Consider the following 25,436-nt stretch of genomic DNA (forward strand, 5'->3'; position numbering starts at 1 on the left):
GTGGTTATTGTTGGAAGCAATGAACCAATGAGACCAATTCACCAAATCCCTGGGGTTCAATAGAAACATACAATAAGGAGGACTCAGAATGCTCAGGAGGTCCAAGTCAACTTCTGTTAGATTTGTGCAAGCAAGGTTTATTACAAAGTAATAATGTCCTAGTAACAACTGAAATGAAGCAGCACAGAACGTCAGCGCGGTGGGGCTCACATGTTGCTGCGAAGTCGTTGGCAAACACAGGACTTTGTGACTGCAAGGTTACTGCTACTTGTAGTGTTGTTAAAGGTTTCCGCAGTGCTTACCATCTAGTTATATTGCATTGCCCTTGAAAGTACATTGTTAGCACTTTAATAAATATTTGCGTTGCCATACACACGCGCGCGCGCACACACGCACGCACGCACGCACACGCGCGCACACACACACACACACACACACACACACACACACACACGCACGCACACACACACACACACACACACACACACACACACACACACACACACACACACACACACACACAGTGGCATGATGCTACTCCAAAGTCCAGAGCACATACTTGTCGTAAGGACATTCAATAACTTCTCCCATTCAATAACTTCTCCCGAACAGTATTTTAAGAGACTATTAGACCATGACAGGCTCTTTCAAATAAAATCCGGTAGAAAAAAAACTAAACAAAAAAAAAAAAAAAAAAAAAAAAACATTTGACAATTTCACAAAAAAATTAAATACATGAAAAACAAACACACAAGGCCATCACAATTGCAGCCACGCATACTACACAATCATCATGCCTCTCAAAAGGAATATTTTACAACTCAGCAACAATTTAAATAACACTCGGGACATTTGCAGTCTTTGACACACTCCAGTGTTTGTGGCGTTCATTTGTTCTATCGCTTGGATCCCTTGGCCAGTTTGCTCGTGGGAGTGCTTCTTCTCTGAGGTGTGGGGATCTTGGAGGGCTTCCCTCCATTTTGGCGGGGCACCAAACGCGGGGTGGTCCGTGCGCCGTCCCCGACCGTCTCTGATGCATCCGAGCACACCGACTGGATATCTGAGATGTCAAAGTCTGAGGCGTCGCTGCCTCTACGACTGCTGCCTCTGCTTCCCGCTTTGCTTCCAGGTCGGCTCGAGCTTCTCCTTGACTCTGCAAGTGTACAATCGGTGAATTAGTCCTTGGATTGAGATGGGCAAACATAGCGTTTCCAAACAAAGCTGTTTTTTACTCCCAAATGCATAGGGCAAAAACTACTCATTATTCATATGCATTTTTAGTGTAGTATTCCAACAACTCACCGCTGAGAACCTGACCCCGAGCTTTGAGTACGGCGGTGTTGATCAACGTTCCCTCATCGCTTGACTGAAACCCTTTTCCCGACAGGTAGCCTGGAAGACGCAACTTGCTGCCCTGAACTGGTGTCGTCTGAAAAAGAAAATCAGTGTGAACAGTTTTACAGTGGATATTATGACACTGGCCGTTATAATTCGCTACTGACGATCTGTATTAATCAATTAGTTAGAACCTTTCGGAAAAATCAAAGTATTGAAGTACAAACTTTGTTGTTAGTGTGTTTTGTTTATTCAAACAGAGGAAGGAATAGATAGTGACTCATGCACATTTGAACAAGGGGGTATCACAATGCTGCATGGGAAGCAATAAAATCGTTAGTAGTTGAAGATCCAATTCAATATCCATCTGGAATCTGCATATTGTTTTTTTTTTTTAAATAATGCTTTGATTATTTTGACTATGGGATCACATTTAGAATACAAAGCAGATTCCAGTTGGGTCAATTGTGAAACTCTGCACATCATGTATGTGACAATACCTCTGAGGATGAACCTGGGCTCCCGAAGGAGTCGGATGATTTAATTGGAGTGGAGGGTTTGCTGTTTGTAAGCCATGGCTTATCATAATTGCGGCTTATGTGTTGGCACGTCTGGGAAACATGGGGTAAATCAACAGCACAAAGAAACATGGGATGACGAATCAAATTCTACAAGTCGTATGGGTTGGCAGTGAAGAATAAACCAAATGACAAGGGAGTAAACTACAGATGATCGTCATCACAATGCAAAACAAATGTGATTAACTCATTCATTGCCATTCATGAATTTATTCGGGAATTGAAAATATGAAGTAGAGCGCCATTCTCAAACTTTTCGGGTTTTGTTTTTTTCATACTTGGGTGCCGATAAAGAGCTGGTCACAGCCTCTGGCAACATTGTTTTTTCTTTTCCACAAGGGGGCAACATTTCTCTTTTTTCCATGTTAGCGCTTTAACGATTTTGATTCTGATTCTTATTGTTCCAGCTTCAGCTGTTGTTAAAGCACCATATAAACCAATATGTATGTATTGCATTTTGTATTTTGGACAGCCACCCTCGTTTCAAGCTCATATAACTCCAGATCCATATAATTTAGTAATTAGCTCTTTTTTTCAGATGAAAGAAGAGAGTCTAAGGTTTCTTACGCTGCATTGAATGTTTACATAGTCATAAAACTCAATATTCTGTGGGTCCTGGAATTCAAGTGACCATGACAAAACCCCTGGCACTGGAAAGGACACATTTTTGCACGTCTGGCAGTGAATGAGTTAATTAAAATGAACCAAGATGGATGATGTTGTGAGTGGCTGCCTTTCCGGCAGCTCATGTATTTTGTTTTTCTACTTTCATTCCTTTCATCACTTTGCTGCTGTGAAATGTAAATTTCTCCACTGTGAGACTAATAAAGGCATATCCAATCCAATCCAATCCAATCCAATCCAATAAGGAGTGGCAAATCAACGACTGAGTTGGCAGCCTACATACCTTAGGAGTGCTGTTCAGTGCCGGGTTGGACGGGTTGACACAGCTTTGGCTTGATATGGACCTGTTGGGCGACGCTGCCCTTGATGAGGGCCGAGAGCGTCTTCCTCTGTAACGGAAGCTGGCCATCACTTGCGTGGTGCCCTCGGGGACCATGAACTTCTCTCGCAGCTCCATGTTGGTCCGGCCTTTGGCTGAAAGACAGAAGACACTCCGAATGAGCACGCGTGTATGGCTCTGTGCTCAAATTGAAGTGCTGATGACGATTGTGATGGTGATGAGGATGATGATGATAAAGGTCTCACATGGCAAACGTTTGATGGCGACAATAAACATGTATGGATGAAAACCAATATCAACTCATGTCATGCGCATGTTGCACATCTTCACCGTGCTGCGACTTTTCAACACGAGAAGCTTCTGCATTTGACGCAAGACATTCAAATACAACCACAAGGACGCTTTATTAGGTACACAGCCACAACCTTTTGAAATTCTTTCTTTCTTCCTTTATTACAGTAGGTCTTTTATTCATCAAATACTATATTTATTCATTTGATTTCATTTTAAAAGACATCTGATGTTATTGGAATTATTGAACAAAACAGTTCTTTATCTGTAATTTGGTTATACTGGACTTCGTACGAGGTGCTTCCCAATAAATAAGAAAAATGTGGACATTCTTGTCATTTGTTCCAACTCAAACAGTGAACTTGAAATTATTTTGATACAGAGCACAAAGACAACATATGGGTGAAATGAAATATTCAATTACATGTATTTGATCCATCAACGTTGTCAGGTGGAAACCTAATAGTTCCAAAATAATTTTTCGCAAAGGGTCCAAAAATGTCCTCTGTGTTGTACCATTAAATTTAGATGTGAAAAGGACCACATCATTTTCAACAGTTTGGATTGCCAATAATTTGTAAAAAAAATATATATATAATAATATTAAGGCCTACACATATGGACTGACCAATCATATAGATTTTTGGGAAAATATAAATCTGACCAAATCGGAGGTCCAAGCCCAACACCGGCAATTAGTTTAGCAATTAAAGCCAACAAAACCTCAAATGTACCATCTCAGGAAATAAATAACATTGAAATTAGGTAGGATTTGGCATTCTGAAGATATTTTAGCATTTTATTAAATCATTAGGTGAATAATTAAAAAAAAATAATCTGAATAATTTGCTATTCTACAATTTTAAATTATTTTGAATTCATTGAGGTAAAACCTTCAAAATTGAGCATTTAAGAACAGAATTTTAAACACTGCTTTGTGATGGTGTACCTAATATTATGGTAAGTGAATGTAAGCACAAATATTCTCTCCCCCCAAAAAGTCTGTTGTTAAAATAAAAGTACACTTTGAGCAATTACACTGGTCCAAGTGAGTGACAAGTGGCATCCCCCGCCCCCAACCTTTTTTTACACTCATAAAAACAGTCTTCAAACTGCCATTTATCCATCACACATTTCCTATGTGTCAGATGGATGTGAAAGCTGCAAAAGAAGCTCAGCCGAGGACCGCCCGCTTGCATGCCCATGAAGAAATAAAGAAACCCCCGCCGGTGACGTGACCACAAAAGAAAAAAAAAAAAAACATGCACCAACACCAAGGAGTGCTGAGCTTCGCACCGCATACAGCGCACCCGCACACACCAACGGGCCCAACAAGCAGCACACACTGGGATGTGCGGACAGACATACCACTGGTGGGTTCATGGAGCAGGGTGAGAAAGTGTGAGATTTGCCAACCTATAGGAGACTGAGTAATCGACGAGTTTGATTCTGAGCGCAACATTTTGGTCCCGTGGTGATGAACTAGAAGAAATAATGAAGGGTGTTGAGTCGGAGGACAGAAAAAAGAAAAGAACATAGGGAATTAGCATATCATTAGCATGTGTACATTGGATTAGGGAAATTTTTAGATTTTTTTTTCCTTTTTTACAGTCAATATAAATAAATAGGTGTAATCACCGGTATCTCTACTACTTATAAAATCTAACACTTCATTTAGGCCAATGCAACTGCCACAGTAGAGCACCAACTACATTAAAGTCTTGGGGGGTGGGGGAGAGAGAGAGAGAGAGAGAGAGAGAGAGAGAGAGAGAGAGAGAGAGAGAGAGAGAGAGAGAGAGAGAGAGAGAGAGAGAGAGAGAGAGAGAGAGAGAGAGAGAGAGAGAGAGAGAGAGAAGCACGGACAGAGAGAGAGAGAGGCAGAGAGAGAAAGGGAGACATACATACACGTAAACACATAAACATACACACACACACACACACACACACACACACACATATTATATATATATATATATATATATATATATATATATATATATATATATATATATATATATATATATATATATATATATATATATATATATATATATATATATATATATATATATATATATATATATATATATATATATAGAGAGATAGATAGATAGATAGATAGATAGATAGATAGATAGATAGATAGATAGATAGATAGAGAGAGAGAGAGAGAGAGAGAGAGAGAGAGAGAGAGAGAGAGAGAGAGAGAGAGAGAGAGAGGGGGTTCTGGGTGGTCTCAAGTGTGTGGTTTTAAACTTTGAACAGGTTCAAGGTTGTGCTTTGTAACTCACCTCGACAGGGGTCGTTCTTCACCAGGAACTCATCCAGCGCCATCCAGCCTCCACCCACTCGCACCATGACAGTGCTACGCAGGATGCGCACTAGGCGCAGTTGCTGGGAATCTCCAAACTATAGCGAGGGGGCATAGTGTGGGGTGGAATTTAAAAAGAAAACAAGGAGGAAACATGTGAACTTGGAACACTTCAACACTGAGCAACACTGGAAACCAGAGTGTGACATAGAGTTATATTTGCAGTGAACAGCCACATACATGCAAAACTTTGGAATGGACAATTGATTTGGATAACAGCTAGTTCCCCTTGTATGTTGCAAAGATTTTACACCAACAAAACTTTGGCACACAAACAATTTGTTACTCGTAAGGAAAAACAGCTTAAGGTCAGCCCAACTGCTTTTACTTGCATCGGTATGAAATTGACTGCTGATTGCACATTATATTTCATCATCTTACCGCCCATATTTGGACAAGGTGTCACATTTAAGATTAGGATTTATGTTAATTGCCTCATATAGTTTGAATAAGCGGGGGGTGACACCAGATTAAATCACAGGGTAGCGCTGCTGTGCTGTGTAAAGTCCTAAACCAGAATTTGCAATCATAAGAATGAATTACCGAGCTGGATTTGCCCCTTAGTGGACCCAAGAAGCAATCCGTGCACTTGGATGTGACCTTGAGCATTCAACGTGTGATTGACACAAGACGATCACGGCTGCATGCTTTCTGTCCAAATCGGGATCAGATGAACGCACAGACAACGAACTCCTGTGACTCCAGCACACTTGTTGCACGCCTCCATTAGTACAGTCAAAGATGCATTGATGATGATGCATAACCAAGGCAGCTAGCGCCAAACGACACACATGACGAATGGTTCAAACTAGTTCTCAATGTCTAAATCCATCACAGTGGGACACTCAAACATGAGCAAACACTGATGACCCTGCACCGAGTGTGCCTGACACTTCTGAATAGTATCTCATTATGAAACGAATCTTGCAATCGGTATGATTCTCAGAATGATTCGACTTCACTGGTGATTTTAATGATCAGGTACACTAAAGGAGATGGAGTTTGAGTCATGAATCGGGAGGAGGAAAAAAGGCACAAGAAACACTTAAAGGATAACCATTTACCAGAATACAGCTTTCCAAAACTGCAACGTGCAGGTGGGGGGTTAGATTTTGATTTTCCCTGTTTGCTATTGTCTCATCGCCGACTACGGAGTCATGTAAGCAGTGAACCAGACCAAACTGTCAAAAAAAAATTAATTTAATTCATTGTTTGGTGAGACAAACACTTTAAAACAACTATTCCACGGGCCATGTAAATTAGACCACTCATCAATAACTCAAAACAATGTGACCCATCGCTTCTTCAAAAAATGAACAAATGAAGAAAAATAAAGAACATAATGTTAAAAAAAAAAGCATCAGCCAATGTTGAGGTAAGACATTCCCATGAAACTGGAGCGCGCATTGCAAGCACACACACTTAAATTCTCCTCAGTGGCCAGCAGATGAATAATTGATATAAATGTGGCCTGAAATGGTTTTAGCACAAGCAACTGAAACTCAAAAGTAGTCTATCTGAATGTTTTTTTTTCTGAAAGAAGAAAAGGAAGGTCCAATGGACAATCACTGATTAACATTTTTTGTAACATTCCAGATCATATGGACCCATCGTAGAAAGTTAATTTATATAATGCACAACGTTATGGATAATCTGACATAATTGCAAATTTTATTATTTAGACAGATCAAAAATGCCTGCTAGAATTATTTTTAATAATTCAACACGATGCGGATCAATTTCACCCAGCAACGTTATTGTCGTTCATGAGAAACAATAGAATCAATTAATTCACGAATGATTTTTACCAAGAGAAACTCTATGACGTTTATCTCCATGAGTTAATACGATGATCACAGCTTTTTTTTCCCTACTTCTGAGTTCCAGTTTGCAACCAGCAGCTTGGGGACTTGGCAGTGTTAATCGGAAAGCAAAAAATGGGGTCATGAATAGGCCATTTCTTCAAGGCACATAAGCACAGAGAAAGAAAATAATGTCACTATATACCTGGTTTCCAAGGTAAAACTGGTGGTGTGAAGAACAATAAGAACAACATCAAAATACTGGTTAGTATTAAACATTACATTTTTGGTTCACAATTCTAACTTTGGAAACTTCCATCAATATTTTCTAAAATGATCTTTTTTCATCTGGACTTTGCATTCTGCTTACCCTGTACTTGTTGGCACCAATTTGCTCCACTTGAAATCGTTTCGGACATTTACATTTGGCAACTTGACGCGTCACCTACAAAAGAATAAAAAACGCAGACATAGTTTAGAAAGTTGGAAGCTGGGAGTACAGCAGAGGGCGCTGTGGTAGATAAATCTGCCCATTTCATTCATATTTTAAAAAGAACTGAGATTAACCAGCACGGGTTCCATCCATCCAGCCATACCCGTACATACATCCATCCATACATACTGGTAAGTACATACAAACATACCGGTACATGCATGCATGCATACATACATTGTTTGGATTTGAATTCAGCAGACAAGGTGTCATTACCTCATCTTCGATCTTGTCAGCATCCGTCAGAGGTTTGTAGGCGTCCTTATTGGGATGAAGAGCAGCAACAAATTCGTAGTAATCGATGTAGCCGTCACCGTCCCGGTCAAATATGTCTGCCACAGCACTCATCTCCAATCGACTTGTGGGGAATTCTGAGGGGTACATCATCAAATATGTTCATAAAACCAAACATGATAAAAATCACAACATTTTATTGGTAGCACTTTTGGAAAATACAGTAAAAAAATGATGAAAAAAAAATTTGGGAGATTTTTTTTATTCGAGTTATGCTGATCTTGTCAATTTGTAATCTTTGGTTCAATTGTTCTGTGCCGAGTCACAAGATGTTTTCATATAATAATAAGATGCATAAATCAATGTGGTGCTGTACTTACACAAAGAGACGTTTTTTCAGCACAACTCTTTAACTCGTAATTCCGAACAGTGGCAAAGATGCTCAGTGCATCCACTTACTGGAGGACAGGATGCCTTCGATGAACTCCTGCCTTGTGACTTTGCCGTCTTGATCTTTGTCAATACGCCGGAAGAAGTCCATGACGCGAGACTTTTTGTGGTTCATCCAGCGCATGTAGCGCTTCCGCCAAACGTCAAAGTCAAAGTTGGCAAACTCTTTCAACTGGAGACAAAGAGTAATTTTCCCTGACTATTTACGTGACGGCCTACATAGTGTATGACACATTTTAATCAAATATTTCTCCTCCTCCTTCCATTCACCGAGCCGCCCCAAAACACAACAGCGAATAGGCATTACCTCCTCCAATCTGTCCATAGCATCATTGAGTTTCCTTCTCCTGTCCAGAGCGAGCAGCCACACATGCTGCCACTTACTGACCAGCTGGTTGACCCGCGGGTTCTTGGTTTCGATGGACGCTTGTGTCGCTGACGCATACATGGTTTGAGTGGGAGAGCGTTTTCCTGGAAGCGAAAAACAAAACCCTGAAGTGGATTGAAAGTGTTTTTTGCGCCATGTGATAAGTCGGTGATGACATCACTCCAGGTGCCAAAGCAAACACAATGAGGATGTTGAGTCACTGTGGAGTGACTCATCACCTCGCAGATGGCAGCAAGTTGTTCTTTGGAAGCCTTACTTGTGGGATACATACTTCCAGCTCTTCCTTTGTCCAGCACAGGGATCTGAGAGTGGGTCTGAGGCTCCAGAGCAGCCTTCCTTTTGTGTGTCTTTGTGATTTTGTCGACATCTGGTTGTTTCCTGGTCATTTCCTCCATAAAGGACTGCAAAATGAGGCAGCGAGAATTTCCACTTATCGAGTGCAAAGTGTGGGTATCGTCACTGGCTTGTTAAGAGGACACAGACAAAATCTCAAATGTTACCCATGTAAATTTGTGATCTTTAAACACCTGATGAAAAGTCAAATAAAAATTAACTGATCCAGCCATAAAATTTTTAAACTCATTCACTGCAAGATGTGTAAACAGACAGACAGACAGAGACAGTCAGACAGAGACAGAGAGACAGACAGACAGACATATTGATGAAAATGGGTCCACTTCTTGCCAGGGTTTTGGTCATTTTCACTCAAATTCCAGGACACACAGAATATTGACTTTCAGGACTACATAACATTCAATGCGGCGTAAGAAACCTTATACTATCTTCTTTCATCAGAAAAAAATTAGTTATTTCCTAAATTATATGGGTCTGGAGTAATATGAGGTGCAAGTGGGGGGCGGCTGTACAAAAGGCAAATGCAGCCAACTTGCGGAAGGGAAAAAAACATAGCCAGAAGTCTACCTACACTTAATCGGCACCCCCGCAAGAAACACCAAAACCCAAACAAATTCGGGAATGGCGATCCACGTCATGTTTTCAATGCCGGAATAAATTTTGGAATGGCAGTGAATGAGTTAAATATGGCTCACCCTAGATTCCAAAAGTCCCCAAGTTGAAAACCACAAGGCACATTTGCTAACCACTCAATTCTGCATTGACGCAAAAATATGTGAGTGAGGCACTCAATTATATCTGCGAGTTCAGTCTTAATGGATGTCTCTCTAGGATTTTCTCTTTCGAACCACACTGGCTTGATGTTGACATCAATGAAAAATAAACCTAAATGAAAATGACTTCATTACCTGGTGTTCTGCTATGAGACTTTTGACCTCCTGGATCTCCTGTGGTAGGACGTCTTTGTCTTTGTCGCTCAGGTTCGACTCAGCCCATTGAAGCCACGTCAGAAGGTTTTCCAGCAGTTCCTGAGTGGCTAAGAACTCGCCAAGTGCTGCGGCCAGTCGCTGCTGGTGCTGCCTGGCCCACGCTTGCACCTACAAGAGAAACACAATGACCAAGAACTCTTTGTGTGACATCAAAAAGTCCTCACATCTTTTAAGAATTTACCTCTTCAAACCGGGCTTTAATGATCGTGTTCCAGTGTTTGATGGTTGTAATGGAGTCAGGATGGCAGATACTCAGAATAGCCTCGCCGAGACTAATGGCTTTGTTGAGAGCAACACGCTTTTCTTCCAGTTTCTTCATGAATTCCTTTTAGAGACAACAGAGACACATGATGATTTGTAATGAGATCATAATATGTTCATACCACAAACAAGATCGTTTCAAAAATGCGAAACAGCGTCAGAAAAACATTCGCTTGCCTTGTGCTGCTCAATAAGTGCACGTAGAGCCTCTTCGTCATCAGGTAGACTGCCGTGGAAACGCAAACTCTGCTCGGCCTCTGCTAGCCAGTCAAGCAGGATATGAACGGTGGAGTGAAACTCCTCAGCCTGGCACAAGGCCTGCTCTAGACGCGCCTGCTTGGATACCGAAAGGTTGCACACGGTCTCCCAGCGAGTGCTCAGCTCCTGCATCTGAACTTTGACCCAGGATGAGTCATCGTGACTGCTGTCAATTAGCTCTCTGGCCGAACGTTTGAGGGCCTGGACGCTGACCGTTTTCTTTCCCAGCTCCTTCTGGAAAACCTGCAGGGCATCACAAGTGAAAGTGACAACTATAGATAGAAACATGAGCCTGACCTCAAACACGCAGGGGCGGACGCTAACAGGCAGCTTATCATAAATATTGATGTTGTATAGTTAGCAGCATTGTAGAACTGCATCACCTCACACTGAGGTCTTAAAAATATTAGCATCACAGGGGTTAACACAACACAGCTTGATAAGAGTCATTCTCAAACCATAACACCAAATGCCACTTAAAAAATACTGAGCAGTCCAAGTATCACCATCATGACCAACATTACACTCACGTATTAGGTCTAAATGTTCATGAAAAATAACATAATTGCAAGTCACTGTAGCATTTTACACCGAACCTATAAATGAAATGTATTATTATTAGTATTAACTCATTGACTGCCATTCACAAAATGGATTTGGGAATTAAAAATATGACGTAGAGCACCATTCCCGAATTTGTTGGGGTTATGTTTTTTCATGCTTGGGTGCCGATAAAACGCTGGCCATGGCCTCTGGCAATGTTTTTTTTCTTTTCCACAAGGGGCAGCATTTCCCTTTTTTCCATTTTAGTGCTTAGTTATTTATATATATATATATATATATATATATATATATATATATATATATATATATACAGTAAGTAAAGTCTCGTTATATCGATATTCAAGGGAGTCCGAAAAATATCGATATAACCGGGACTATCGATATATCCGACCCTGTTTGCATGTAATTTTCTCCGTGCGTGCATAGAAATAGTATCGATATAACCGGGACTATCGATATATCTGATATCGATATAACGAGACTTTACTGTATATATAAACCAATATGTATGCTTTGCATTGTATTTTGGACAGTCACCCACTTCTCACATTTCAAACTCATATAACTCAAGACACATGTAATTTAGGATTTAACTCTTTGTTTTCTTATGAAAGAAGAAGTTTATGTAGTCCTAAAACTCAATATTCTGTGAGTCCTGGAATTCAAGTGGGAATGACAAAAACCCTGGCACTGGAGTAGGCATATTTTTGCACATCGTCTCTCAGTGAATGAGTTAAATGCCACTGAAGCGAGCTCGAGTACCACTCGTGTTGCTGGCATCACATGAGAATCGCTATTTTCTTGTAGTTATAAGAATTGGAGTTTGTGTTAAACAGGTGACTTTTAAATGTGTTTTTGTAACATATGTGTCTTTCCTGTAATATGAGATCCTTCATGCACGCATTTGATTTGTCCATTGACAAAATCCTAGTCAGTGCAACAACGAGCCATTTGTTTGGCTTATTCTTACTGACAAAGTCGTACTGACATATTTGTCGCATGGCTGAAGAGAGAGTGTCACAACAGTTCGATTTCAATAGTGTGGTAATATAATACCAAGCATGTTTATCCACTATGGTACGTTTAACGTGTCTTTTTTCCCCCTGTTGTTATCCAAGAAAATATAAATGAAAAGTGACTTTGTTTTGGAAGCGTTAGATAAGACAGAAGTATGGACCTTGTGGTTGTCTATCAGGTTCAAAATCAGGTCGATGTCTCCATGAACCGGCTGGTCCTCAGCCATCTGAGGTTCCACCCTGTACAGCCAGTCAATGAGAGCCTGCAGAGCATCTTTGAACTGGCCAGAGAACAGCAGGGCCTCCTCCAGTTTGTTTTGCCTGCAGAGACATGCAAGTATTATCAACAACCTGCCAAGCTCAGAAAGCAATTTGACCCTAAACTGAAAAGTGGATTAACTAGAAATTCAAAGGTGTAGTCAACTATTTGTCGTCATATCAAGCATCTGTTTTTTTCTCCATTTTACAAAACACAGGTTTAATAAAACAATTACATAAATTCAAGATACCCAAAATCTAAATGAAACCTGACCTGCGTGTGGCTTTACCTCTCTATGGACTTTCCGCAAACAGTGTCCCATTTGTCCCTCAGTTCACTGAGCATGTCGTCCAGTTTCTGATTATCGTCCTGAAGTAAGGTCTTGTCTTTGAGGGCTCGTCCCGTTCGCGAGGTGGTATCATACACTGAATGCTTACTGCCAAAAGATTTCTGGAACTCCTGTTTGAAAAAAAAAAATCCATACCAATATCTAAATATACAACTTGCTGGAATTGTATTGCAATGGTAGCGAGCCCCCTGCCTAACTTTATGTGTTTGCATGCATTGGATAACAGTTGGCACTGTGACTTTGGCCTTGTCCCATCGGCGGTCGCCACAGAGAGTCACTCACTTCACGTCACTTGGCACGGTTTTTACACGAGCCTTCTTAATCTTCCCGCCGAGTGCATCTCAGATAGTGCCTTAATCTGTGTATATGTGTATGCATTCTGATAAGGAACATGGCATTCCGTATGGGAAACCAAAAATGGGTCAAAGCTCAAGAACCACCGCTCCGAAGGGATTATAAGTATCCCAAAGCACGGCCACCCCAAATACATTTGCTCTATCCCGGTATTATGACAGGATTAACACAATCTGCCCGTGCACCACTGCAGAGTAGGGATTATGGAGTTAGCGAGAGAATCAGAAGCATGACTAATGTATGCACTATACAGTAATTCATCTGAATGGGTTTGACTGAGAACGTTCCCACCCCTCGTTGTCTGAGTGAAAGCATATACAATAACTGCAGCTTGTTAAACATATGTGTCATTGTTCAGATGTCTAAATATATTCACTCCCTGATCCATAAGACTGTTAATTCAACAAGAAAGCTGCATGTTTTCCGAGGTCAAATTGAAGTACTTTCAAGTGGCACTTTCAACAGCTCCCAGGACTCATCCAGATGCTCAAGACGCACTGTCACCACTCACTTTGTGTTGTGACAGCTGCTTCTTGACTTTGTCTGGCTCATTGCCGATTTCCACTTCAGAGTCCAGCATCTTCTCAGATTCATCCAACCATTCCATCAGTTTACTCCAGTTTTCATGGAACTGAAAAACGAGATGTATGCAGTTGAACGTTCAGTCTCACCAAACCCAGGGAGATATTTGTTCAGCTGTTGAATAGGATCATACATGCGGCTTGGATACTTGTGAATACCTGTTTCGCTCTCTTCCTGGCATCATCCAAAATGCGACCACGTTCCACAGATCGCTGCACCACCTTCTCCCAACGACCTTGCACACTGAGGAGCAGGTTCTTAATGAGAACCACATCCTGCTTCTGGCTGAAGTATTTCAGATGTGTGCCTGTCTTGTCCAGTTCGATGATGTCATCTCTGTGAGAGTTGACCTCTGTCACAAACATCTGCATAGGAGTTGAAAGACATTACTTCATCTGTATTCACGGACAATCAGTGCAAGAAATGCCCTTGTCTTTAAGTTCCAAATGATGAAGAATAACAAGGACTTGCATTGGATGTGTGACCATTCTCTCTGTGCAAGTATTACCTTATGCTCATCAATTTGAAACTGGATCGTTTCCAGAATCAAAGAGGCGGGAGACACCATGTTCAGCGTCTGCTCCGCTTGGGTCAGCCAGTTGATGAAATCCTGCAGAGAGTTGTGGAAATCCGTGGCCAACATCAAGGTCTCCTCCAGTTTCACCTGAGGACATCAAACACAGTCATGCTCCATCCTTTCTCATGATAGCTTTATGAAACACAGATGCAGCCTAAAACAAGGTTAAAAAATGAACCACAAAGACCACAGTTGCTGTTACATGAGGTCTTTCACAGCAAACATGAGCCTTCACCGCAGGACATTCATATCGCTGTAATGGCCAATGGTGCATGAATCGGATTCTAGCTAATGCATTTCTAATTGAATGAGGGAGAAACATCCGTTGGGCCACATGCTTATATCACACGGTTTGCCTAACATTAGAAAGTTGATGTTTCGTGATGCGTCTCCCTCATCTGTCAGTGGGAGCGCTACGAGCGGATTCAAAGTTGTCAGTTCTTTATTCTATTATTAGAACACTTTGACTGCAGAAGGCACTGCGGTTCTGGGAACAGGACCAAAGTAAAGAGGAAGCCGACTGTTCAGTGAGAAGCCAGGCCATATTTGTAGTGAGAGAGTCACTTTGGCTTTTTTAAATGATGGTGTTTATTTATTGAGGCAAAACAAGTAAGAACATGCTGAGCACTTTTATAACCCATGTCGACATCAATTGTTTGCATTCATGTTGCAGGTGTGCTGGAGCCTATTCTAGCTGACTTTGGGGAGGTCAGAAGTATACCTGATACTCATCCCCAGGAAATTGCAGGACAATGCTTCATAATAAATGTAATTATAGAATTGAAATGGCTGAATGTGCACCAGCGTACCTTTCAAATGATTTCTTTAAATCTATGTACTCACTTACTCACTGAGACGTTATTGTGTGTGAGAGGTGTGTGTGTGCGTGTGTGTGTGTGTGTGTGTGTGTGTGTGTGTGTATGTAGACCTCCCCCCCACACAAACACACAAAGGAACTGAATTTATCTTATTTACTGATTTTCTCATTTCTTGAAGTGCATTACAAGGACCATTGTCCAATTCATCTCTTTCATGTGATTTTTTTTCACCAATTCATGTGAAAACAACATTGCAATGAGGTATCCCTACCCTCCTTTCAGCAACTTTGGCCTGCGCTGATTCCCATTTGTCTTTCAGGTTGGAAAGGTCCTGCTCCGTGTTGCCCTCGGGTGTCATCGCAAGCAGCTGTTGACCTTTGGCCATCAGCTCTCGGAACAGCTCCTCCTTCAGACCAAAGGCAGAACACAACTCCTGCGTGGTAACATGATGTAATAGTTATTGGGGGAGTATAGCCAGCAAAAGTTATCAAGTTTCCATCAGCAGTTTAACGGAATCATGTTTGCACTTTAACAAGTAATCTCAAAAAATGTTGAGTCCCAAAATGTTCCAAGTGGTGATCCTTAAAAGAAAATTAGCAGTGAAAGTACCATAAAAGGAGGAATAAAGGGGAAAGGAAACATTCCAGAAGTCATGGAAGTCAAAAAATGCTGAAATGTTTTAAAACATCAAAGTCTTTTGGTCATCGTCTGCAGCTGAAAACCAGCAGTGTCAATTTAATTTCCACACTTGAACCAAACACAGAAGAGACCGCCCGTCTCCTCGCGGTGCGGCCATCTGCATACGCGCTCCGGCATTGTTAAACACGTACCAGATGGGCGTTAAGCTGCTCGCGGGCTGTGTCTGGTAAGCCTCCCACAGCCTTTGATGCCAGCAGCTGACGTTCAGTGTCTTTCAGCCATTGCAGCATATCTTCCACCTCACCATGGAAACCCTGGGCCTACAACACAATACAAGCTGAGTCACACAAAAGGTGTCACACATACTCATTGTGCGGAAGCTCTGATTGGAGAGGTTCTCATATCTTAGATTCATCCATTCATTTTGAGACCAAAAAGTGTTTGACAGGCATTGTATTGCACATTTGTTGACACACGGAAGGTCCGAAAGGAGAAAACTATTCACATTGATTATATTCTATAAAACAAACACAAAATTGCACATGGGTGCTTGAGAATAAATTGGTTTTTTTGTACACAACAAAATACCAGAGTGGGTTAGTGTAAGCTAAATCCCTTTTGAGATCTGAGACTTCCTCACCAACAAGGAGAAGGGTTTGGTGTGATAACATTATTTAGGGCACCAAACTTGACTGAAATCTCACCCCCAAAAATCATCATATTTAATTTTAATGTTCTTTATAGAACAATAAGTGAATGGAGAATGGAAAGAAATGTCTTTATATACCTGAAGCAGAGCACTTTCCAACTGCTGCTTCCTCTGCTCCGCTGTCTCTAGGATGGCCTTCCAGCGCTGGTCGAGGTCCTCCAGTTTGCTGCTCAGGGAAGAGGCTTCCTCTCCGGCACTGGATTGCACTACCTCATTTCCCGCTTTGTTGACCGTCTCAACTGTTGACTTGTGAGCAAGTATGTCAATTTGGAGGACCTAAGGACAGAATAACAATGATGAAATGAACAGTAACTGCAGTAAAGATAAAGTCATCCCTCAGACAGTATAAACAGATATATTTTTGTTGGCAGTATAAATGCCACCAATATATACGTATACATTCTCAACAATGAGATAAACTGCAAGAATATTTACATGATGCTTGGCCAGCTCAATCTCAATGGCTTTTGGGTCTCCTCCAGCCTTTCTCTGCTCATTGAGCAGCTCCTCTGTGTGGTTCATCCAGGCCAGCAGCTCATCCAGTGCATGTTGGAACTGTCCCAGTGCCAGAAGGCCTCCTTCAAGTTTGTGCTGAAGTAAGGACAGAAAACGCATTTAGCAGTGAATAAAACCACAACTAAGATATTGACCCTTATTTTATTTTAGGGCACCTGCCGTCTGATGATCTTCTCATCCAGGTTTTGCCACAGCATTTTTAGCTCGTATATTGGCTCCTGAATGGTGCAGTGGTCAGAGTCCGCCATTACTTTCTTAAGCAGGAGGCTTGCTTGATGGTTCAAGCGCTCCATCTCGATTTGCAGCTGGTACGCCTCAACTTTGAACTCCTAAAAAGAAACGTTGGCAAAAAACACACAGAAGTATAGCGTGAGTGCACTCGCTGTTCTCTTTGAGTGAATTAATAGGAATGGACAGTACATACTGTACTTATAAAATTAATTAGTTCTGGAATAAATTTCTTAATGAGAAAAAGTAGATAGATGTGTTTTCCATATAAATGCCCTAATGTGTTCAAAGCCTCTCCAGAGTTCAGACATAAATGTTTCCTACAGCATACAAATGTACCAAAATGTGTAGCAAATACATGTTACAATTAAATAATTTCACAATAAATGAGAGTTTTGTATCATGTAAAAAACAAATAATATAGTGAAAAATAATAATGATTGTCGTTTAACCTTTTACTGCGTCCTCCCTGTTTTTTTTGTTCTCTTTAATTCTTGTTCTGAAGTCTTTTCTGCCTGTTTTGTAAAAGAATTGAGCAACGGACACTTTTGTCGACTTTTAACAATCCTCCAAAAATGTCCAATGTAAACATCAGCATCATCAGCGATTCTTCGAGTGGTGAACACTTTTTCTGGATAATAGACATTTATACATAAAATTATCTGAATTATCGAAGAGCAGCTGTTGCGTTCCGGAAACTCAGAGCGGCGAGTAGCAGGCCATACTGTATTTTGACATGTTGTATCCTGAAATTTCTTTCATAACAAGAGGCAATATTTTCCTGTTGAGATGTTTTGCAACTAGAAAATTTCATACGAAGAAATCTTCATAAGTAGAGCAACATTGAAGGACTATACCTTGAGCTCAACAATTTGTTGCTTGACAGTTTCAAGGTCTGTGCCCACAGGGGACATGGAGTCCATTTTGCCCTCCAAGATATCCATCCAATCAAACATGCCCTGCATGAGAGGCAAAGAAATGCATTACAGGAAGACACAGTTGTGCACATTTCCACTTTAGCATACAACACATTTACTCCACAGTGTCCTGAAGTGAATCCACATGGAAATGAGTAAAATTAGCCAAAATAATTGAAAAACAAGTCACATTAAGTAAAAGGATTGTAAAAGGTAATTTCACAATGAGTCGAATCAAAATAGTGTGGAGGAATAATTCATGTGGGTTGCTGTTTGATCCAAATATTGGAAAGCAGCGTGGATGGTGTCGCTATAATTGGATGGTCATAAAACGTCTCTGATAGAGTGTTTATGCAAGTTTTAACCGAACAGTCTCTATCACTGGAGCTAACTGCGATGGATAACCGTGAAATCTGTGAACATTATGATGATTTTGAACCAAAGACCCTGAAAACAGTCTGGAGTAATGCGAGTTGCAATGTACTCTTATCACTACAGCACAAATAAACAGAAAATGTGATAGTTTGAGAAAAAAAATTAAAGTTTGACATTTACGACACCCTTTAATTTTCTCCAACTCAAAATGTATGGCCATATATAACCACAATGTGTCAGTGTTGGAATCTTTTTATTTTCCATGAATTCTGTTATGAAAGAAGAGCATAATAATAATAATAATACATTGCATTCATAAGCGCCTTTCAAAACTCTCAAGGACACTTGACAGTCACCGGATATTTAAGGTAAATCCAATCCAAAGTACCACAATAGTTTCATTTGCCCTTTGAAAAAAATGTTAAAATTAAATATTGTAATGATCATATCACAAATCTATAATGAGTGGTCTGTGTTTTGGATACACAAAACAAATTTCAGTTTGTGTGTCCAAAGAAAACCAGTGGTGTGAGTGTACCTGAAGTCCATCCTGAAATTGCACTGCAGCCTGCATGGCCTCCTCCAACCTCTCGACTCGTTCTTTCCAAGTTTTGTTGAGGTTTTCCCATGCCGAGTTCACCTGATGGAGCGATATCAAATGAGTGAGACAACGCGGCCTAAAAGTGGATAATTAACTCATTCACTACCAGACGATATGCAAAAATGTGTCCACTCCAGTGCGAGGGTTTTTGTCATTTTCACTCAAATTTCAAAACCCACAAAATATTGAGTGTTACAATAAACATTCAATGCAGCATAAGAAACCATACTCTCTTCTTTCATTAGAAAAAAAGTTAATTCCCAAGTTATAAGGGTCTGGAGTTATTTGAGCTTGAAATGGCCGGCTGTACAAAAGGCAAATGCTGGCCCCTTTGTGGGAAAACATTGCTAGAGGTCTGACCAGCGCTTTATCAAAAAACAAAATCCGGGAATGGCGCTACACGTCATGCTTTTCAATTCTCGAATAAATTTGGGAATAGCAGTGAAAGAGTTATAAGAGTGAATAATTTGTTTAGAAACAATAAACACCTCGTCGATGCTCTTCTTTATCACAGGCTTGTCAGGTTCTCCACAGGCTGTCATCAGCTCAGAGCCCTGGTTTCGAACTGAATCCAGCTCCTCTTGAAGCCCATCAATCTCCTCTTTGAAACCCTGCGGAGAAAAAAAATAAAAAGTGAAAACTTACAGCGCTAGCGCTGCCTCTTTGATTTATGCAACGCTTCTTTCTATGCGGACCTCGACAAACTCCTGCTGCTGTTTGACAACTGAAGGATCCACTCCAGGCTCCTCCAGCTCCTTAAGCAAGTCTTGGCTGTCTTTGATAGTGACGATCAGTGCACAATGGTCACACCAGAACCTTTCAGCAAGGTCCATTACATCCAACAGCTTTGCCTCTCGCTCCTCCAGTAAGACTTGAATATCGGTCCATAGGAACACCAAATGGTCTAGTTTGTCTTGAACAGCTTGTGGGAGAAATATTTGTTTTGTTTTTATGCTGATTTTGTTTTGAAAACATGAATAAAATGTAATTTGCCGTACAATCCCCTTCAATGATTATTTCAAATTCATGTGAAATGATCCTATGGTGTACACAGTGGTTATACCTTTGGCAGATAATTCTCGATCCTCTGACCGAGCAATCATCTCTTGGCCTCGCTGCTTCAAGGTCTCATAGGAAGGCTGCAGTTTCTCCAAGTCCACGCTGACACATTTGTTCTCGGTTATTTGCTCCTTGATCTTGTCCACCTCCACTGAAATGGAAGGAGGCTGACGTAGGCGCTCAGCAATCCGCTCCAGGGATTCCAGCATGGGGTCGATTTTATCATGGAACTAGAGTGCAATGACCGAAGTGGTATGTATTTTTGTTATTCTCATTCAGGTTGTTCTCATCTAGAATACAGTGATGGCACTGGCAAAGATTGGGAGTATGGAGTGCAAGTAGAAACATTAAAAAAAGCACTGATTTCCTGTTGACAAAAACTGCTTGTACTTAATTAAATTTTCTTAAGGTTGTTGCTCATCATGGCATACGTATGTGCGTGTGTGTGTGTGTGTGTGTGTGTGTGTGTGTGTGTGTGTGTGTGTGTGTGTGTGTGTGTGTGTGTGTGTGTGTGTGTGTGTGTGTGTGTGTGTGTGGGCGCGTGCATATGCATGTGTATACTGTATGTGCGCACATGCATTTGTATATGTGTGCACATGGAGAAACGGTCAATCACATAGACTTGGTTGGCATGAAAATATCTTCAGTCAAAAACAGTTGGGCACACCAAAACTAAAGTATATACAGTGACTACTATTTGCACAAATAAGAACTTTTTTGGGGGGTGGAGGTGGGTGGAGGTGGGGCATTCACTTTTACTCGAGATTTAATTGGAATATATATTTAGTTACAATTATTAGTTTTGGGGAAACAAAACAATCACTAGCTTTTCCCATAATGATTAGGTTAGGCATATTTCATTAATTTGGACTCTTAACACAATATACCAAGTCACCATTCACCTGAGTGGATTTGGAGATGGCCTCATCCAGCTCGGCAGCTCTCTGTTTAACATCCGTCTTCAATTTGGTGTAGAGTTGCTCGGATGTTGTGTACTTCTCCATAATGGGAAGCCCCTCCTTTGGGCTCAGTTCCAGTAACTGATGTCCCGTCTTATTCATCTTGTCTATATGTGGTTTGTGCTCGGCAATCAGTTCTCGCATTTGCTTTGAAGCACAACACTTTTTTTGATCATTTGAGAAACTTTTGAATGAATACATTGATTGCATATCCTGCTTCTTCTTACCCTGAGTTCTTCTTGTTGCTGCCTGAGTGTGTCGTACTCGATGGCTGGGGGTGGCAACTGGTTGAAGGTCGTGAGGGTCTCCTGAAGCCAGGGTGACAACTCTTCATAGGTTTCCCAAAACTGGCTTGCAAGAGACTGGGCTCTTTCCAGCTGCAGACAGCGCTCTGAGTTCAGATGACTCACCACACCATACTTTTCTACAAGAGTCTGGGTCTTGGCCTGACATGAGACAAGATGGTGTAATGTATACAGAGTAGAAAACAGGACACATATAAATGTTTGATTTAGTTGTTCACTTTTAATAGTTCCTTTTCCTCTGACTTTTTGCTGCTCATGATGGCTTTTCCCATTTTTACTATTGCATCCACAGAGTCTTTGTGCCTCATGATATCCATAGAAAAGACCTAGTAAAAACAGACTCAAGTGACTGCGGTTGAATGTTGAACAGACCACGCTTGAAAACAGATCATGAAATACTGACCTTATGTGCTTGTATCTGGGCTGCAGTTTGGTCTTGCTCCAATTTGATCTCCCCGATTGAGAGGAGCCTGCTTTCAGCATCCGTAAGCCAAGCTAGTTCAGAATTTGCTGCCTCTTCAAACTAAGTTTGTGGGGGAAACAGGTGGGAAGGGGAAAAAAACAAAAAAGACATCAGAAAAATGGAAGACAGCTGAAGTTGGAAAATGCAGGTGAACAACATAATGAGAAAAAAATATACTCCATTCATTCTGCCTCACCTGCTGTGATTTGAGAATGTCAGCATTGATCCGGTCGACCTGCTGAGTGATGCTGTCACAGACAGCTTTGTACCGCTCATTGTCCTCAGTCACCAGCTTGTCAAGACCTTCTCGGATGTGCCAGGGAATGAGATCCATGAGTGAAGTACTCAATTCATTCAGCTTGTCCAATTCAGCTTTTTTGTCTTTAGCCTCTGTTAGCAAAGCCTAGAAAACAACATTTATTAGTACGATAAAAACTGTGCTGTGTTATCATGACTCCATGTAACTTATATTTGTTGTTATTGTTGCTGTTGTTTACATTTACCAAGGCTGCCGACTTGAAGCTATACACAACATACCCATTTAGACTGTTTTGACTTCACCAGAATTGTGGGGTTAAGCAGCATGGAATGTGTCGATTATGTTGCTATTCTTCTCTAAATTGTCTGAACTGTTAATGTTCCTTGGGGATGAACAGGAATTGACCCTAAAGCTGCAAAATTGTGATGCAATCTATAAGGGGGCATTTAAACGGGTTTTAGAAAACAACAACAAAGACATAAAGAGTCATGCTCATTGAGTGAATTTTTGATTTTGGCCTGTTCAACAAGATCCATACAGTACACGATTTACAGTCGAGCTGGACCATACAATACACACAGCCAGCAAAAACGTTGTTGATGTTATATTCCGTTGTCACAAACACCTGGATTCAAGTGTGATCCACAAATAAAACAGAGTAAATCACTCATTGTAAATAATTCTAAATTAATTATTGTGAAAATTTTACAGCTTTAAATATTTCTTCTGGCTAAACATTTAATTGTGAAGCACCATCCCATGATGGCCTTACCTTTTGAATGTTTTGGGCTTGAGTGAGCTGCTCGTTGTTTGGCTCCTGATACACATAAGAACTGATGTGGGCCTCTGCCTTCACCAGCCAAGAGCTCAGGTCATCATGTGTATGGTGCAATTTTGTGGAGAGACTCAAAACACATTCCAATGTGTTCAAAACATTTTTGCTCATGGAGGCGATTTCGGCATATTTTGTTTTTATCCCATCCAATTTGCCTTGAATAACAATAACCTCATCACCTGAAATCAGAGAACCATGTGTTGTTATGGGGCACGACTGGAAGCTTGGTAGTGTGGTACGGGTAAACATACCTGTTGTTTGCTTCAATAGTTCCATCCCATTGAAAAGGGCTTGATCAACATTCTTCTTTCTCAGTTCAATATCACTTTGTAGAACCTAATAGAAAAATTACAACCTCAACTGGTGACAAGAAAACATGTATTTGACTCGTTCACTGCCATTAAAGAAGGTATTCTGGAATTGAAAATATGACAGAGCGCCATTCCCGAATTTGTTCGGGTTTTGTTTTTTTCATGCTCAGGTGCTGATAAAGCGCTGGCCATGGGCTGTGGCAAGTTTTTTTTTTCTTTTCCACAAGCATTTCCCTTTTTTCCATTTAGCGTTTGGTTCCAGCTTCAGTTGTTGTTAAAGCCCGATATAAACCAATACAGTATGAATGTATTGCATTGTATTTTGGACAGCCACCCTCATTTCAAGGTCATATAACTCCAGACCCATATAATTTAGGATTTAACTGTTTTATTCGGGTGAAAAAAAGAGAGTCTCAGGTTTCTAACGCCGTATTGAATGTTGATGTAGTCCTAAAACTCAATACTCTGTGGGTCCTGGAATTCAAGTGACAATGGCAAAAATCCTGGCACTAAAATGGCCACATTTTCGCACGTCTGGCAGTGAATGAGTTCAAGACAATAAAATACGTAATGGTAAAATAACACTCAAAACAAACAGAGAAATGAGCAACTTAAAAAATACAAAAGGATGCTGGGCCTTGGAATGAGTGTGTACCAGTTGCTCTGCCATCTGCTTTTCAAGTGTATCTACTTGGTAGTCTTCCACGGACACCTCACTCAACCGTGCATGTGCCTCACTGAGCCAGTTCATGAGTGCCACCTCGTCCTCTCCAAAGAGCTGGGCGTTGGCAAGGGCATGCTGCAGCAACTCAGATTTCCTCCTGCAGCGCTCCTGCAGCTCGATGTAAGCGGCCTGCGCGGCGTCCAGCTTGGACTGAACAAAGTCCTTGTCATCAACTGAGCTCACAGCTTTGAGCATCTGACCCAGACTGACCACATGAAACACTTCTTTACTGTGATTCATAATCTCCTCTTCTATGGCCTGAGCGCAGTAAACAATGCGATGCAAACAGAAAAGACACAGAAAACAAACTGAAATTGAATGGACATGAAAAGTAAAAAATGTAACATAAAAATAGGATGGATGAAAAACTTAAAAGGGTGGTGCACTGGTAAACATGATATTGGATCTTACTTTATGATTGGAAAGCTGATCTTCCAGCTTTGACGTTTCTGTTCCGATTGGTTCTGAGTTGGAGAGGCGCTTCTCTGTGACGGCAAGCCAGTCGCTCAGAGGTTCCAAAGACTCATGGAATTGCTGAGTGACCACCAAAATGCTCTCCAGTTGCTTGTGCCTGACAAAGACACAATAACAGTACAGGTGCGCTTTATTTTGTTCCGCGGGTTTCAGACGTTGAACTGAAATATTGATAGAATTATGACCCTCCAAACAAGCTGTCTTTGATTAATAAAATGACTGGATTGGCAACAATCTTAACTGGGTGTCAACGATAGTAGAATTGAATACCTTAAAAACTTGCACATTTCAATCAAGGCCAAGCTGTTATCTTAATGTCGGCAACTTGGTTAACCTCTTTCTGTAAGTGTTGAAGCAACATGGCACACACCAACCTGTTGTCAGCTTTCTTAAGCAGAGTGTCCCACCTCTGCCCAAGGGATTGCGTCTCCTTTGCAACCTTTTCCTTATCCACTGACTCTGCTAGTTCTGCAACCTTCCCTCCTTCATTTTTTATCAGCTCCACTGTGGGCTTACGGTCATCCAACAACCTCTGTAAGAGCTGCCAAAGCGAACAAAGGATAAGATTTATTGGACATCATTAAAATGCTCTGAGTGCAGGAGTTTCTTCATGGTGAAAAAAAATCTATCAAAGGCGTGCATTAAGTCTCCATTCGATCTTTATGAACCACAATCAAGTTTAACAATGACTGTCAGTTAAAGAAGATGAATTGGTAAGCCCTAATTGTTGGAACCAGAATGGTGTTTTATGTACTGCAAGCGTTATCGAGGGCAC

General features: G+C 41.0%; 1 protein-coding gene across 1 annotated transcript in view; it reads right to left on the reverse strand.

Moving 5' to 3' along the window:
* Positions 1–124: 124 nt before the first annotated feature.
* Positions 125–25,436, reverse strand: part of dst (dystonin) — a 106,414-nt gene continuing 81,102 nt past the window's right edge. The window contains exons 58-98 of the mRNA XM_089012110.1: positions 25,036–25,202; positions 24,599–24,758; positions 24,119–24,445; positions 23,404–23,488; positions 23,090–23,331; positions 22,255–22,461; positions 21,999–22,118; positions 21,814–21,921; positions 21,518–21,736; positions 21,234–21,437; positions 20,336–20,561; positions 19,968–20,194; positions 19,761–19,883; positions 19,210–19,311; positions 18,237–18,338; positions 17,307–17,480; positions 17,071–17,226; positions 16,714–16,911; positions 16,118–16,246; positions 15,559–15,720; positions 14,401–14,556; positions 14,051–14,257; positions 13,822–13,941; positions 12,897–13,066; positions 12,510–12,669; positions 10,688–11,011; positions 10,431–10,574; positions 10,169–10,357; positions 9,178–9,307; positions 8,826–8,989; positions 8,528–8,690; positions 8,051–8,205; positions 7,712–7,786; positions 7,547–7,564; positions 6,604–6,720; positions 5,460–5,577; positions 4,537–4,650; positions 2,821–3,011; positions 1,836–1,946; positions 1,303–1,429; positions 125–1,153 (exon numbers count right to left, since the gene is read on the reverse strand). Of these exons, the coding sequence (XP_088868236.1) occupies positions 897–1,153; positions 1,303–1,429; positions 1,836–1,946; positions 2,821–3,011; positions 4,537–4,650; positions 5,460–5,577; positions 6,604–6,720; positions 7,547–7,564; positions 7,712–7,786; positions 8,051–8,205; positions 8,528–8,690; positions 8,826–8,989; positions 9,178–9,307; positions 10,169–10,357; positions 10,431–10,574; positions 10,688–11,011; positions 12,510–12,669; positions 12,897–13,066; positions 13,822–13,941; positions 14,051–14,257; positions 14,401–14,556; positions 15,559–15,720; positions 16,118–16,246; positions 16,714–16,911; positions 17,071–17,226; positions 17,307–17,480; positions 18,237–18,338; positions 19,210–19,311; positions 19,761–19,883; positions 19,968–20,194; positions 20,336–20,561; positions 21,234–21,437; positions 21,518–21,736; positions 21,814–21,921; positions 21,999–22,118; positions 22,255–22,461; positions 23,090–23,331; positions 23,404–23,488; positions 24,119–24,445; positions 24,599–24,758; positions 25,036–25,202 (6,648 nt within the window). The 3' untranslated portion in view covers positions 125–896. The remainder of the gene's footprint in view (positions 1,154–1,302; positions 1,430–1,835; positions 1,947–2,820; positions 3,012–4,536; positions 4,651–5,459; positions 5,578–6,603; positions 6,721–7,546; positions 7,565–7,711; positions 7,787–8,050; positions 8,206–8,527; positions 8,691–8,825; positions 8,990–9,177; positions 9,308–10,168; positions 10,358–10,430; positions 10,575–10,687; positions 11,012–12,509; positions 12,670–12,896; positions 13,067–13,821; positions 13,942–14,050; positions 14,258–14,400; positions 14,557–15,558; positions 15,721–16,117; positions 16,247–16,713; positions 16,912–17,070; positions 17,227–17,306; positions 17,481–18,236; positions 18,339–19,209; positions 19,312–19,760; positions 19,884–19,967; positions 20,195–20,335; positions 20,562–21,233; positions 21,438–21,517; positions 21,737–21,813; positions 21,922–21,998; positions 22,119–22,254; positions 22,462–23,089; positions 23,332–23,403; positions 23,489–24,118; positions 24,446–24,598; positions 24,759–25,035; positions 25,203–25,436) is intronic.

This window comes from Hippocampus bargibanti, linkage group LG13, assembly GCF_051943395.1.
Source record: "Hippocampus bargibanti isolate YZ-2025 linkage group LG13, ASM5194339v1, whole genome shotgun sequence".
In the NCBI taxonomy this organism is placed as follows: Eukaryota; Metazoa; Chordata; class Actinopteri; order Syngnathiformes; family Syngnathidae; genus Hippocampus; species Hippocampus bargibanti.